Here is a 13,956-nt window from a genome sequence, read left to right as displayed (position 1 = left end):
TTCTGCCACAGGGATCAACTACACAAGTTTGAAGAAATCTTGGTTCCATTTTTTTTTTTTTAGAAATAAGTCCTTTAGGGTACAGGCTTTCTTTTCTGGAAAGATGCGAATAAATATGTTGAAAGAACCTAAATAATTCCTCTGAAATTTTAGTGCTTGACTTAATTTCTTTTGATCACTTAAATTTACAAATGTCTTTGTTTTAACACTGGAATCTTTGTCATCATGGACCTGAACATCTGTCTCAGTAGTTACTAGTATAATATATCACTAGAATATTGTGGCCACAGAAACAAATGAGTAAACAAAACTTTAAAACTCTGGAGTGCCTCAGTTACTTGGTGAACTGGGAAGGAGCGAGATTTCCCTTCATAACTTGAACATTTTGGAAAATGGGATTCTTGAACTCTGGAGAAGAGAAAAATCTCTCCTGCATGTAATTTAATTTTTTTTGTGAAACATTACATCTGGGTTAAAATTTAACTTGCTAAATTTTAGCAGATGTCATCTTCTATAAATTCTACAACAAAATATTTTGCTATTTACAGTTACTCCCCCCCCCCCCTTTTTTTTTCCCAGTCCTTTCTTTGGTGAAGAGTTTTACTTCGAGATTCCAAGAACATTCCAGTGTTTGTCCTTCTATATTTATGATAAGAGCGTTTTACAAAGAGTCCTACGTATAGGTAAGAACTAGTATATTCTGAAAATAACCTTTACTGTTGAAATTATATAAAATATGTTTATAGTCTAAAGCAGGGGTGGGGAAGCTACAGCCCACAGGCCAGATCCAGTCTGCCATCCATTTTAATCTGGCCTTCGAGCTTCCGCTGGGGAGCAGAGTCTGGGGCTTCCCCCACTCCGGTGCTCCAGCTGGGGAGCAGGGTCAAGGGCTGCTCCCGAAAGCAGTGGCATGGCCTCTGTCTGGCTCCTACACGTGGGGGCAGCCAGGGGGCTCCGCTCTGCACACTGCTCCCACCCCAAGCACCGCCCTGCAGCTCCCATTGGCCGGGAACTGCAGCCAATGGGAGCTGCAGTGATAGTGTCTGCAGACAGGGCAGCGTGTAGAGCTGCCTGGTCATGCTTCTGTGTAGGAGCCGAAGCAGGGATATGCCATTGCTTCCTGGAGCCGTTTGAGGTCAGCACTGCCCTGAGTCTGCACCCCTGATCCCACTCCTACCCTCTGAACCCCTCGATCTAAGCCTGGAGTACCCTCTTGCACCCCTTCTCTCACCCCAACTCCTTGGTCCTAGCCCGGAGCACCCTCCTAGACCCCAAACTCCTCATCACCAGTCCCGCCCCAGCCCTGATCCCCCTCCCGCCCTCCGAACTCCTCTATTCCAGCCCTAAGCTCCTCCCTCCCTCCCCCATAACTCCTCATTTCTGGCCTCAGCCAGAGCCCTCATCCCCTCCTGCACCCCAACCCCAATTTTGTGAGCTTTCATGGCCTGCTATACAATTTCTATTCCCAGATGTGGCCCTTGGGCCAAATAGTTTGCCCACCCTGGTCTAAAGGTTTTTTTTTTTTGTACAGACAGTTTTAGCTCAGCAAACAGTTTAAAATAATTAAAATGCAGTACCGTTCTATATTGGGTACAGGAGTCTGCTTAATTTTGTCCTATTCTAACTTGGCCCTTTTGGAGGGTGATAGAACAACTTGATATAATTACTCGCCATATTCAGTGCATTTCAGAAAAATATGTAATTTACCCTTTGGTTTCTACAGCTCTATGCCAACAAAATATGTGGATCATTGCTTGTATTTTGGAGCTATATAGTGGAAGTACTTTACACCCCCCCCACCCCCACCCAATTTTCTGAAGACCTCCTAAGACATTTAGTTTTGTCATGAAATGGGTAAAAGGTACATATACTGCAAAATGTTTTACGTGAGCGGGCTTACCTGATAAAATGGAAGGAAATGTACATTTTCACTGTATCCTTGCCCTTTTGCCGCTACTTTTATGAAGACTCTTTGGATAAATCGTTCCTTTAAAAACTCTTGTTAACTGTTCAGTGGAAATAGTTACTTCACATTACTTGAACTGAGGAAGGAAATACTCTGTGCAAGCATGCCAGATAATTTGGTATAATCGCTTTTCAAATAGCAATCAGTGCAAAAGCTATCTACCTTTCAATTTTCTATTTTTTAAACATTCTTCGGCACCTTTATTCTCTTAAACATTAATTTTGTTTAGCATTTAAAGGGACATATTAACTTGTTTTCAGGCAGAAGTTTAATTTTACCTAGTAATGTTACTTGTCACATCCAAGGTACTGAGTATAATTAAAGAGATTTTTCTCCAGTTGGTTTACTGTTTGTATAGTCCTTTTTCACTGTTTTCTCTTGGTGAGTAGTTTCCCTTATTTGTTTGGGTCTTTCATACAGCATCAAAGGAGAAAAATAATTTTAAAAATTATAGTATATTTTCCACTTTTTATGTTTTACAATGTTAAACAACTTGAATTTTTAAAAAAAGACTTAATTTTATATTGAAGTTGTCTCTTATTAAAAGCAATATCTTATGCTTCCATGGGAAAGTCAGTTTCTTACATTATCACACTCTCTTTTTCTGTAGGAAAGGTAGCAATCAAAAAAGAGGACTTATGCAAATATACCAGCAAAGAGACATGGTTTCTGATTCAGCCTGTTGATTCTAATTCAGAGGTCCAGGTAACTATTAAAGCTTAAAATAAAGAAAAAATGTTACATATATGGTAAAAGTTCTAGTTGCAGTAAGATAACTATTTTTAGGAGTTACAGAAAACTTTGCCAGATGGATGGGGAGCATCTGGGTAATTTCTGTAACTTTTTAAATGCCTGCTTCATTTCTAATAGTAATAGCCATGCATTTCTAAAATGGCTATGTTGTATTGTTTCTCGTGACAGCTTTTCAAGAAGTAACGTTATTGAGAGAGCAATCTTGGAAGGAAATTATAGTAACTGTGTGTGTGTGTGTGTGTGTGTGTTTACTTTACAAATATATATTGACTTGAAAACCTTGTGCAAGAGGCATGTGCCTGCAGAGAGGAGGGGTGAAGAACTGGGAAACATACAAACTTGTTGTGTCTTTTCTATTTAAGTATCTTGGTAGTATAGCACAGTGTTCAATATATATAATTTGAAAAGGTGTTTGAAGGACCTCAGGGTTGGAGTATTCTGGGGTGCCCTTCCTAGGGAGTTTTAAAATACCTGACACAGGGTACGTTACAAAAATAATAATTTTTCTCTTCTTGAGCCTCTGAGTTTAGTTTTGCTGGCAGTGTTGTCTTAGCAGCACCTAAAGTTGAGTTGGATTCTGCTGTAAGCAGGGAAAGTGCATTAGTCCTCCTTTCAATTTGATGGAGAAAATTCAACAGGAGGCTCTTGAGAACCTCCTTTAGAAAGTTGCTGTTGTGGTAACCATATATCTTAAACTTAGTACAGTTTTCTCAAACTTACATAAGGGCAGGACCCACAACCCTTCAGATTGAAACTTTCTGTAAAAGGGGGATCTATGGCTGAGATTTTCAAATAGGGTAGACATGTTAATGCCCAGAATTACCCACTTGTGCATTGTAATCATACACATGTAGAATTACATTACCTGGGCAGGCAGGTAGGCACAGAATTGTGTGCCCAAACTTGTTGGAAAATCTGTCTTTGTGCAAAGCAACATCTGAATTAATATCATATACTAGTAGAATAAATCAAAACAGGCTTAATTTAGTATCTCATTCTTCCCTCCAGTACGATGTGAGTGCTAATCAACCATACCCTTCTCCCAGAAAGCCATTCAGAATGCAGAAATGTCATCCCTTCTTTGGTCTAAGTGGGTATCACACTTGATTCTTATTTGCAAAGAAATGTGGAACAGTAGCTTGCTTTTAGCTGTATACTCTACATGTACTAGGCAAATATGAAGCTGTTCATAAACAACTTTAGTGTATAGTGTTCTAGATACAGAAAAATATCAAACTTGGCTCTCTCAAATAACAATGCAGGAAATAAAAAAGAGAGTACTTGTGGCACGTTAGAGACTAACCAATTTATTTGAGCATAAGCTTTTGTGAGCTACAGCTCAAAATGTTCATTTCTTCCAAAACCGGCTTGTAAATGCCACTTTTTCTATACAGTCCACTCTTCAGACTACGCACTTAGCCATCTGTTCTCTGCTGCTTTCCACCTGACTCCTTCCCATCCCTAATTATGGGTGCAACTGGATGATGTGGCACTGAAGGAGCATATATGTTCCTTTGGTGTATTCAGGATACACTTTTTTGCTCTTTGGGCTTTTTTTTTTTCTCTTCTACCTTTTTATTAATTTAGTGAAGCTGTGCTTACCATATGCCTGATGAATGACCTAAATTTTCATACAGAGGCAAAATGTTGGCCATTGCTGATATAACATTAACACTTAATTAGGAAATGTCAGCAATAGAGATGCTAATTCTGATTAACTATAGAGCTGTTCTGTGTTCTGGTATACAATTTGCAGATGCAGCAAAACTAGATGGAATCATGAAGTACTTTTTTTTTCTTACTAACAAGCTTATCTAGATTTCTTTTGCATTATACTACCAGCAGTGCATTTTACCATTTCTGAGGGGAGTGCATTGTTTGCCACATGGTTTTTAGATAAGTGAAAATAACCATGCAAAACCCCACAGTATTTCAACAAATTTTGACAATTTCTAGAAGCACAAGAGGTTGGATTTATCCAAGGAGTGTCTACACTTACCTCCAGAAAATCGATCCAGCAGGGGTCGATTATTGCATCTAGTGAAGACGCAATAAATCGACCACTGAGCACTCTCCTGTCGACTCCAGTACTCCACCAGAGCGAGAGGCGCTGGCAGAGTCAATGGGCGAGTGTCAGCAGTCAATTTACCGCGGTGTCTTCACCGCAGTAAGTAGATCTAAGTATGTTGACTTCAGCTACGTTAGTCATGGTGTAGACCAGGCCTTGGGTCCACTAGACAATCTAGGTCCCTGGTGTCATCCACCAGTAAGCATTCAGAAGGACTGGGGAAAGGGTCTTCTGGCATGAGAAGCTCCCTGCTTCCAGTGTCTTCATATCAGGGGTCCTTGGCTCCAGCTCTAGAACCCGTACCATCTGGATTGACCCCTGCCATGGTGCCAACTACTTCTGTGCAACAAGATCAGCAACAAGAGTCTGTTGGTACGATGTCAGAGGCATGTGCAACAACATTAGACCTATTCAGCCTTTGATGCAGGAGTTCCCAATGGTATAGGAGAGAGCTCGCCTGGTACCAATGAGTGCACAGACACTGGCTATAGGCTTCCTTGAGTCTAGTGGTTTGGTACTGTAGGGTGATAAAGCATCAGACCATCTGGTGTTTTCTCTACTGTTGCAGTCTAGGGTAAACCTACCTTGATATCCCCTGATACAGCACCTCTGTGGACAGGGACTCAGGGTCTTTCTCTGAGGTAGGCTGGTTCTCTGGTTCTGAATCGAAGTTTTTCACTATCTTGTTCTGTAAGCCATTCACTATGGTTTTAAAAACAAAAAACGTCACATAAGTTGTGTAGTCCCTTGTATCAGTAATCAGGGGCTATATAATGAAGTTTTTTGTAGCTAGCTTTAAGCTAACAATGTTATGGTAACACTGTTAATCAGGGTGGTTTTGATTTAAATCGATTTGATTTAAATCATGATTTAAATCCCTACTTAAGAAGACTCAATTTAATTGTGGTTTTCTACATAAAAGTGCATTCTTATTGGTTGTTATAACCTTTTAATACATATTCTTCACAACTCGGAGATGTAGGTTTCATTTTTAGAAGGTACACACTATACATTTTTAAACAGTGATTTATTTTGAAAACTTTTCAGATTAGTTTTACAGCTATATCAGAAGACGAATGATTGTTTGGTTATTTCATTTATCAAAGGTAATTGAAGCAGATATTTATGAAGTCATTGGGAGGTGAACTGTCTCCAATTCAACAGGTTAATCATTAATAATTGGAGGATTTTCTTGCCATGCTGTATTAGGAAGAGAACATCACCAGACATTTAAAAGGTTTTATTTTACCAAAACAACGTTAAGTATTCTGGATTTTTTTTCTTCAACAGAAAACCTATAATATTTTAACCAAACAAACCTATGTCCCTCACTTCTCACATTTATCTCCAGACTTCTCCTTGTCCAGATCTATTCCGCCCCCAACAAACTTCTATTCATTGAACTTTTTGAAACTTTCTACTTTTAGAGAGAGTAAGGGATTGACCGTGTATACAAATTTGCAGAGGGACAATAGAGTTGAGGTCTGTTGTTTCTCATCTCTATATATTTATTTATTTTAAAACGTTTTTGCTGTTAACAAGCATGTTACCTCTGGATACACAAATCCAGTTTGAGAACAGCAAAACTAAGCATCTCTGATAGTATCGTCTAGACTGAGCACTGGGTCCCATTGGGTAGATAGAAAGATTAACCTAAATAATCTATACTGAAGCCCCATGAGATTGGATCCCTAAACCATGAACTATTGCAACTCATTTACAAAACTTTTTTTAAACATTGCACGAATACATTGTCTCATACTATAGAATTAGAATGTATAATCCGTATTCCATGATGAGATATCTTTGAGCTACAATGTATCTTAATTAAAACTATCTTTAGATAGATTTTTTTAATAAAATGCTTTTTGAGGGAAAAAAGCTGATTTAAATAAAAAAAAATTTTTTATTTAAAAACATTTTTATCCACCCTGCTACTGATAGCTCTTCACTTGGTATTCAAGAGCTCTTTCTAATATTACTGGCATCATCTTTAGTATCTCATTGTTTTACCCTGTAAATCTATTTTGTATGACATCATTTCTGTGCTTACACAAGGCTTGACAAATATTTTCTTAATGTACTTGTCATTCAGTGCATGTAGTAACAGTTTACGAAATACTTGGCAGGGATCCCAAAATAGTTACTGTTGAAACTTCCTTATGAAAGAAACTTCTAAGTCTCCACCTCTCTTCTGCTCCTCCCATGCATCCAGTGATGTACACAGAGGAAAACGGCCTTTGCCCCAAAGGAATTAGAACATAAACGTTTCATTTTTCTGACATATACATGTTTTGATGTAAGCGTGCAAGAGCTCAGCTAAGGGTTTTATTGTCTTTATGGGGCAGCAACAGTAGCAGTGTTTTATAGGTCAAGTTGTAGCTTGTTCCAGCTAGTAAAAATCAGTCTTGTATCTTCCCACCCACTCCCCAAATTCTTCAGAGCAGTGTGTTCTTTATGAATCTAATCTTATGGTGTCTCACCATAGAATCTTTTAGCTAACTTTTAGGTAATCTAAACTTGTACATATTTAATCACCATAAGTCTTTAGATAAACCTGTGTTAATGGACTATGTTAAAAGAACCAGTTATTGACTCATTAATTTCAACACAAAAATTTGAGAACTGTTTATATTCTGCTTTGCCAAGTTTGAGCTCTAACTTTTTTTATTCTTTTAAATAACTCGTTGAGAAGTTTGTGTGCTTTCAAAAGTGGAGCGATCACTAGGCCTGTCAGCATTGTTTAGCTGCACTAGTGCAAACCCTAGTGTATATATGGTGTGCTGGTATAAACTGTGACTTGAACCAGTGCAGCGGACAGGTATTCTATGAACAAGAGTAGAAAGGAGAGCAACTGTGCCTTACTCAAAAGCGTGAATTGGAGGAGAATTAACAGTTGGATAAATGACTAGCATGTAGTGGGTGGTGGATTCATTTTTATGTAAACTGGAATATAATATAAAGGGAAGGGAATATATGACTTGCACTGTGAATGTTGAAGATGCACAGTGCACAACTAGACCTGGAAAAGTCTAGGAGATGATGAAACTTCCTCAAGTGAAGTATCAAATGTTTCAGGACTTTCAGTAGAATGGACTCATCGATGGGGAGCAGCTGGGTCTTCCTCTGGATGGCAGGATAGTAACAACCACTCCCACCCCAAACTGGGAAACTGAACTGCTGGGAAAGATCCCATAAAAGGCCCTGCTGGGGACAAACTAGTTTGGGTGGGAGGGGAGGAGGGAAGTAACAGAGACCAGATGCTTACTTCTCAGCACGGGGAAAGAAAAGTGGTGCCCCTGCCTTAAAGAGGGATAGGATGCTTCCTTTCTCTGTAGTTGGAAAGGGAGGAGGAGTGATGTGATGTGTAGCTGATTTGACGATTCGTCAGATGCTCAACATGGTGTCACAATTTTCATAAAGGTAACTATCATTTGCCGCCACTGTTTATCATGCTGACCAATATTTTCTCCATTTCCTCTCCGTGTGTGCATGTATTGCATCCGCTTATCTGTTATAGGTAGAACAGGTAGTGCTGGTTATAATTAAGGTTGCCCAACACTTTCCATTATAAGACTGTTTTCAGTTTCCTTTAGTTGTTAGGATTGAAACTTATAGACTGAATTATTTTTTCAAAGTTTCAGCTAAAATGTTTCAGCTGTTTCCAATCATGAGATTGGGGGGAAATGCTTATTTTGTCCATTTAAAAAAAAAAACAAAAAAACCCATGCTTGCAAGAGTTTCCTCAAAGCTCTAGCACCTCCATGCTTTGTACTGGGGATTTGAAATGGCAGGAGTGCGGCCCTAGCAACAGGGAAGTGCCTTTTGCCACCCCTGAAAAAGATCGGCCCTCATTTGGCCAAGTTTTGAGCCTCTGGAAATAACAGTTCACACTTGCCAAGTAGAAACTTGTTAGAGCTAAATTCTTCAAAGATCTCTCGACGTGCCCCTTCCATGGGTTGCAAGGAGTGAAACAGGACTTCCCTGTTTATCCAAACCAATTGTCCAAACCAATTCAGCTACTTGGTACGGTATGGGGTAGTAGGTGCTGGTTCGATTGTTTACAACGATTAAGTCCACTGATCCATTGGGGCACCATAGTCCAGGTGGCAGTGTATAGAAGTTCATAATTTGGTCATACACTGGAAGGATTTTGCCTCCTACTGTTATATTGCAGGATTGCATACATTCCCAACAGAATACACCGTACCCCATATACATTACCCCTAAATGTCCCCCCCTTCCAATAGGCCATTGATCCTGCTCCTCCATAGTCATAGAGGGGCACATCCATATTCCTCCTCTGGATATACAACTGCTTAATGTGATGACAAGTCCAATTTACCCATTCCACCCCCCGACTTATTTCCTAGTGGCTCCCAACACGCTCCCCCTTCCTACTTACTCCCATAGGGTTCAAGGAAACCACCTTATTTGCATTTCCTTCCCATGGTATCATAGTAACAATTACACAAGAATGGTCCCCACAGGTCGGGGATGTTGTTTTCCAGGTAGATGGATATGTTTTTGCAATTGTGGATAAATATGGGCTAGCCTCCCGATTTAATACTGAAGGCCATTGTTCTGATCAAGCATCTCTCATAATATCCTTTAACATTATTAACTGAGCATTTTGAATACCTATGCACACTTCTCCCCATGTTAGTCTTCTGAAGCCATCCCCTACCCATGTCACCAGGTGCCCTGCCCAATTAGTTAACTGCAAGTTTACCTCTACTGCTGTCCTCCACCCTGTGGCAACTGCTAATAGTTGCTGTGCCATTCATTTGTTGAAATTTCCCATTTTGGCTTACTAATTGTTTGGTTACCCACTCGTCCCCCAGATTCCATGTACCCAGCATGGTGTTCACCGCTTCCCACAATTCCCTTTTCCGATGACGATTCCAGGTGTGTCCCCTCACCCATCCATTGAATTGTTGTTTCAATCCTTTTATGTACATACTACAATTAGGATGAATTTGGTCCACCCACCATTCCTTGGGGTGTACCACCCATGTAATAAAGTGAAAGGACACGTTAAAAAGTGCTGGCTGCACCTGCTCCCAAAATGGCTCCCATACATTTGCTCGTTGGGGAATATTCTCTGCTCCAGGCTGTGGCCACTTTAAATTTGGATTCTTCCAACTTGGCATCCATATCACCTGTAGGGTTACATTCTGTAAAATGGTTAACTCACCATACACCCAGCGTTCCAAAGGGGATTTTACACCTAATGTAATATGTACATAACAATCACACCTTTGGGGATTATCTTCCATGGAAGTACCATTGTGATTACATATGGTAACATCACACCCTAAATGTGGGGCCCTGTTTTCCCAAGAGGGTTCATTTGCTGCAGGAGACCAGAGGATTATATTCTTTGGACCCTCTGTAACAAACCACATAGCTGGGTAACTGTGTTTTCCATTATCGTTAATCATGGCAGCACCCAGGGAGTACCATGCGATATTTCCTGATAAATTTGATATTCTCCACCTGGTTGGGATTCCCCCATCTAATCCATAAATCATATACCGACACTGCCAAATTCCTGTTGGCGTATTAGTGGTATATCTTTCTATGGGGAGATTCTCATAGTCTTCATTAGCTTTATTACCACAGGTTGCATGTGTAGCCGTCCATGTGTTTCCTCCTTTTGACACTTCACATCGTGGGATCTGAATAGAATTTGTAAATGTGACAATTGTGATTAACACTAGTAATTGTTCCATCCAGGGCCAGGGAATTTTCATCCTTTTCTCCTTTTTGAATTAACCTGTAATACACACACAACAAAATTTACACGTCCCCTTTCCCAATCCCCTGTTTGTACCTTTTTATTTGCGTGCAGTGAACCCACTCCCATTCTCTGTATCCAGTAATAGCAGACTGGGCCCTAATTGGTCAAGGACAAGATAGCTCCTAAATGGAAGGAACCCTGGGAATGGATGCTGTTGACCTGGAATCTTGTACATCACTAGATCTCCCGCCATGGGTAGATTACACTCCCCAGGCAGGTCATACCATGCTTTGACTCTTACTGCTCCTTGCTCGTCTCGCCAGGCCACTGCCTGCTGTATGTGTTTTACATGTTCGATTAGAGTTAAAATCCATTCTTGTGTTAAGCCGTGTGTAGTGACTTCCCCAGGTACTGGAGTAAGTAGATTTTCCCACCGTTCCATGGGCCTTCCCATGAGAGCTTCATAGGGAGAAAATCCTGTGCTCTTTGATTCTCGGGCCCTTAGTCTCATTAAGACAAAGGGCAGTAACTGTGACCGGTTTTTTCCTCCCATTTCCACTCCCTTTCTTAGCTCACTTTTAATGGTGCGGTTCATGCGTTCCACCTGCGCCGCAGCCTGTGGGTGATAAGCAATATGGAACAACTGTGTGATTCCAGTGAGGGCCGATAGCTCCCCTAACAGATCTGATCGAAAAGCAGCTCCTGGGTCTGAGTCAATCACATTTGGGATCCCCTAGTGAGTGAATACCTCATTTACCAGTATTTCAGCAGTTACCTGGGCAGTTTGATACTTTGTGGGGAAAGCTTCCCCCCACTTGCTGAAAGCATCCACTACCACCAACATGAATCAGTTTTTCCTGTGATCTGGTGGAAGGGGTCCTGTGTAGTCAATCTGTATTCTTTCCCATGGTCCCCTTGGAGCTTGTCTCATTAATTCTCCCCTTAGCACCTTGAGCTGGGCTGTGCGTGGCACAGTCCAAACAACGTTCCAGATGTGATTTTAAAACAGCTGCCATTCCTGGCCACCAGCACAACCTTTTTAAAATTCCCAGTGCCTCCTCAAACCTGGGGTGTCCCCCTGCCAAACTTCCGTGCACCCAGCTTAAGAAAGCCATCCGACTTCCCTGAGGGCACAACATTACTGGTTATTAAGTTAGTTATTAAGACTCACCAAATCCCTTCCATTAGTTCCACCTTGGGCACATGCTTGTCCCCAAGTTTCATGATGCCTTCCAGTCTCGGGTCAGATTCCTGCAGCTCTCGAATTCTCCCTCCCCGATCTGTATCCACCCCGCTTCTTGTTAACACTGCTACAGGCACACTCTTCTGGCTCCCAGGGCCATGGGGGTGTTTCTGTTGCAGCCCACTTAGCCTCTACATCGGCCAGATTATTTCCTTTGCTTGGGGGTCCTGTTTTCTTGTGTGTCTTTACTTTTACCACATTAATCCATGTAAAACAGTGACTGAGCTCCTCCACTCGCTTCCATCAGGTAGCATGCTTGATTGTGGAGCCGTCTGTTGCCCTGAAATGATTATCTGCCCACCATCTCAGCATTAATATGGCACCACGAAATACATAATCTGAATCTACCACCATCCAACCTTCTGGCTCAAATTTGGGATCCACTTCATTTAAAGCTGTTAGCAAGGCTGCCAGTTCTGCCTCCTGAGCTGACCTTGCTTCTAGTGAGAAACCAATGGTGCTGACTGTCTCATTGCCTCTGATTCCCACAACAGCTAAGCCTGCAGTTTTCCGTCCCCCTTGATACCTACAACTTCCATCCAAAAACCATACCAGTGTCCCCTCCTTTACCTGATTGGGGTTAGCTGCCCGAAACACCTGATGTTGGGTTTTACCTGGGCTGGCTTCACATTGGTGTGGGGTGCCAGCCAGATGTAATCCAGCTACCCAGACTATGGGTTCCTTTAACACTTCTGCTTTTATGTTTTCTGCCTGTAGAACCAGCAACTGTTTGGCAATACGCTGCCCACTCACTTGTCCCTGTAAGATAGTATGCATGTTTAACAGCCGCAGGGGGTCATGATGAGATTGAACTATTCCTTTCTGCATTCCCGTGAAGTATTTGAATTTCCCTACCCCCCAGTAGGAACACAACAGCACCTTTTCACACCATCCATGCTTCAGTTCCACAGCACTCAAAAGTCGAGAGGCAAAGCCACAGGTCGGTCCTTTGCTCCATACTCCTGTGTTAATGCACAACCGATGGTAGTGTCCGATACCAAAGGATACAGGTAAAAGAATTTCTCCCCATCCGGGGAGGCCAGCACTGGAGCACTGGCCAGGTTTTCCTTTAGCACTCTCACTGCCTCAGTACACTCTTCTGACCATTCCCAAGTTGAGGCTTGGGTTAGGTCAAATAGAGGCTGGGCTATTTCTGCATAATTGGCCACAAAATCCAGTTAGACCCAGAAAACTTTCCAAGCTTTTAACATCCGTAGGCAGTGGCAGGGACTGGATCAGTTGCACCCGTCCCTTATCGAGTTCCCTTCCCATCTGAGACACTTGCACTCCTAAGTAGGTCACTCTTGTCTGTCCCATCTGAGCCTTTTTCCCATTGACCTTCAATCCTGCTCTTGCCAAAGCTTGCAGGACCTGCTCTGTTAGTTCCCTGTCTTCTTCCTCTGTCCTTGACATTAGCAACAGGTTGTCTACATATTGTATGCACCTTGCTGAATCCACCCCCTCCAGAGCCTGTCTCGTGTATCTGTGAAAAATTGCAGGGGAGTCCCTATATGCCTGGGGTAGGACTGTCCAGCAGAAGTGTCTGCCCTCCCATGTGAATGCAGTTTTATACTGACATGAGGTAGCTAGGGACAGAGACCAAAACCCATTAGCTATGTCCAAAACAGTGAAAATTTGGAATTGGGGTCCAATACGGGCCAACATTTCAGGGTACGCTGCCACCACTGAGGCTGGTGAATTGACCAGAGCATTTAGTGCCCTGTAATCCCCAGTCAGGGGCCGGGTACCGTTTGGCTTTCTCACTGGCCACACAGCAGCATTACAAGGGGATGCAACTGCCCTAATCAGTCCCCTCTGTTCCAGTTCCCCAATAGTTGCCCCCACGTCTGCCAACGCCTCCCGAGGAATAGGATACTGTTTCTGTGGGGGAGAGTCCCCTCCCTCCGTCAGTACCTCCATGCTGCCCCTACCACAATCCAGGTTATCCTTCGCCCACACATGGATGTGTTCCCACCCAGCCGGGGGTGGTGGGAGGGCATGTGCTGCTCTAATGGTCATAGTGGCTATCCCCATGGGAATGGTATAGCCCTGACCGTCCAGTAAACACACCCAATTGGCTAAATCCAGTACAAGTCCCAGTTTGTGTAAATCTCCTGCCCCCAACAGATGAAGCATATCATTACAACCCCACATAATCTCCCCTTCCCCCCAGATTCCTTGGT

The 13,956-nt window shown here is 42.2% G+C and overlaps 1 protein-coding gene across 4 annotated transcripts in view; it reads left to right on the top strand.

The window, feature by feature from the left end:
* The window catches only part of RASA2 (RAS p21 protein activator 2), a 113,762-nt gene that overhangs the window by 27,423 nt on the left and 72,383 nt on the right, over positions 1–13,956 (top strand). For all 4 annotated transcript variants that reach the window (XR_007358612.2, XM_048865423.2, XM_048865422.2 and 1 more), the window contains exons 3-4: positions 580–683; positions 2,577–2,671. Coding sequence is in view for 3 of the 4 variants with exons in the window: in XM_048865423.2 (XP_048721380.1) it covers positions 580–683; positions 2,577–2,671 (199 nt within the window). In the remaining variant the exon portion in view is untranslated. The remainder of the gene's footprint in view (positions 1–579; positions 684–2,576; positions 2,672–13,956) is intronic.

This window comes from Caretta caretta, chromosome 9 (assembly GCF_965140235.1).
Source record: "Caretta caretta isolate rCarCar2 chromosome 9, rCarCar1.hap1, whole genome shotgun sequence".
Classification (NCBI taxonomy): domain Eukaryota; kingdom Metazoa; phylum Chordata; order Testudines; family Cheloniidae; genus Caretta; species Caretta caretta.
The sequence above is the reverse complement of the archived record's forward strand: the minus strand, read 5'-3'. Positions and strand labels throughout refer to the sequence as shown.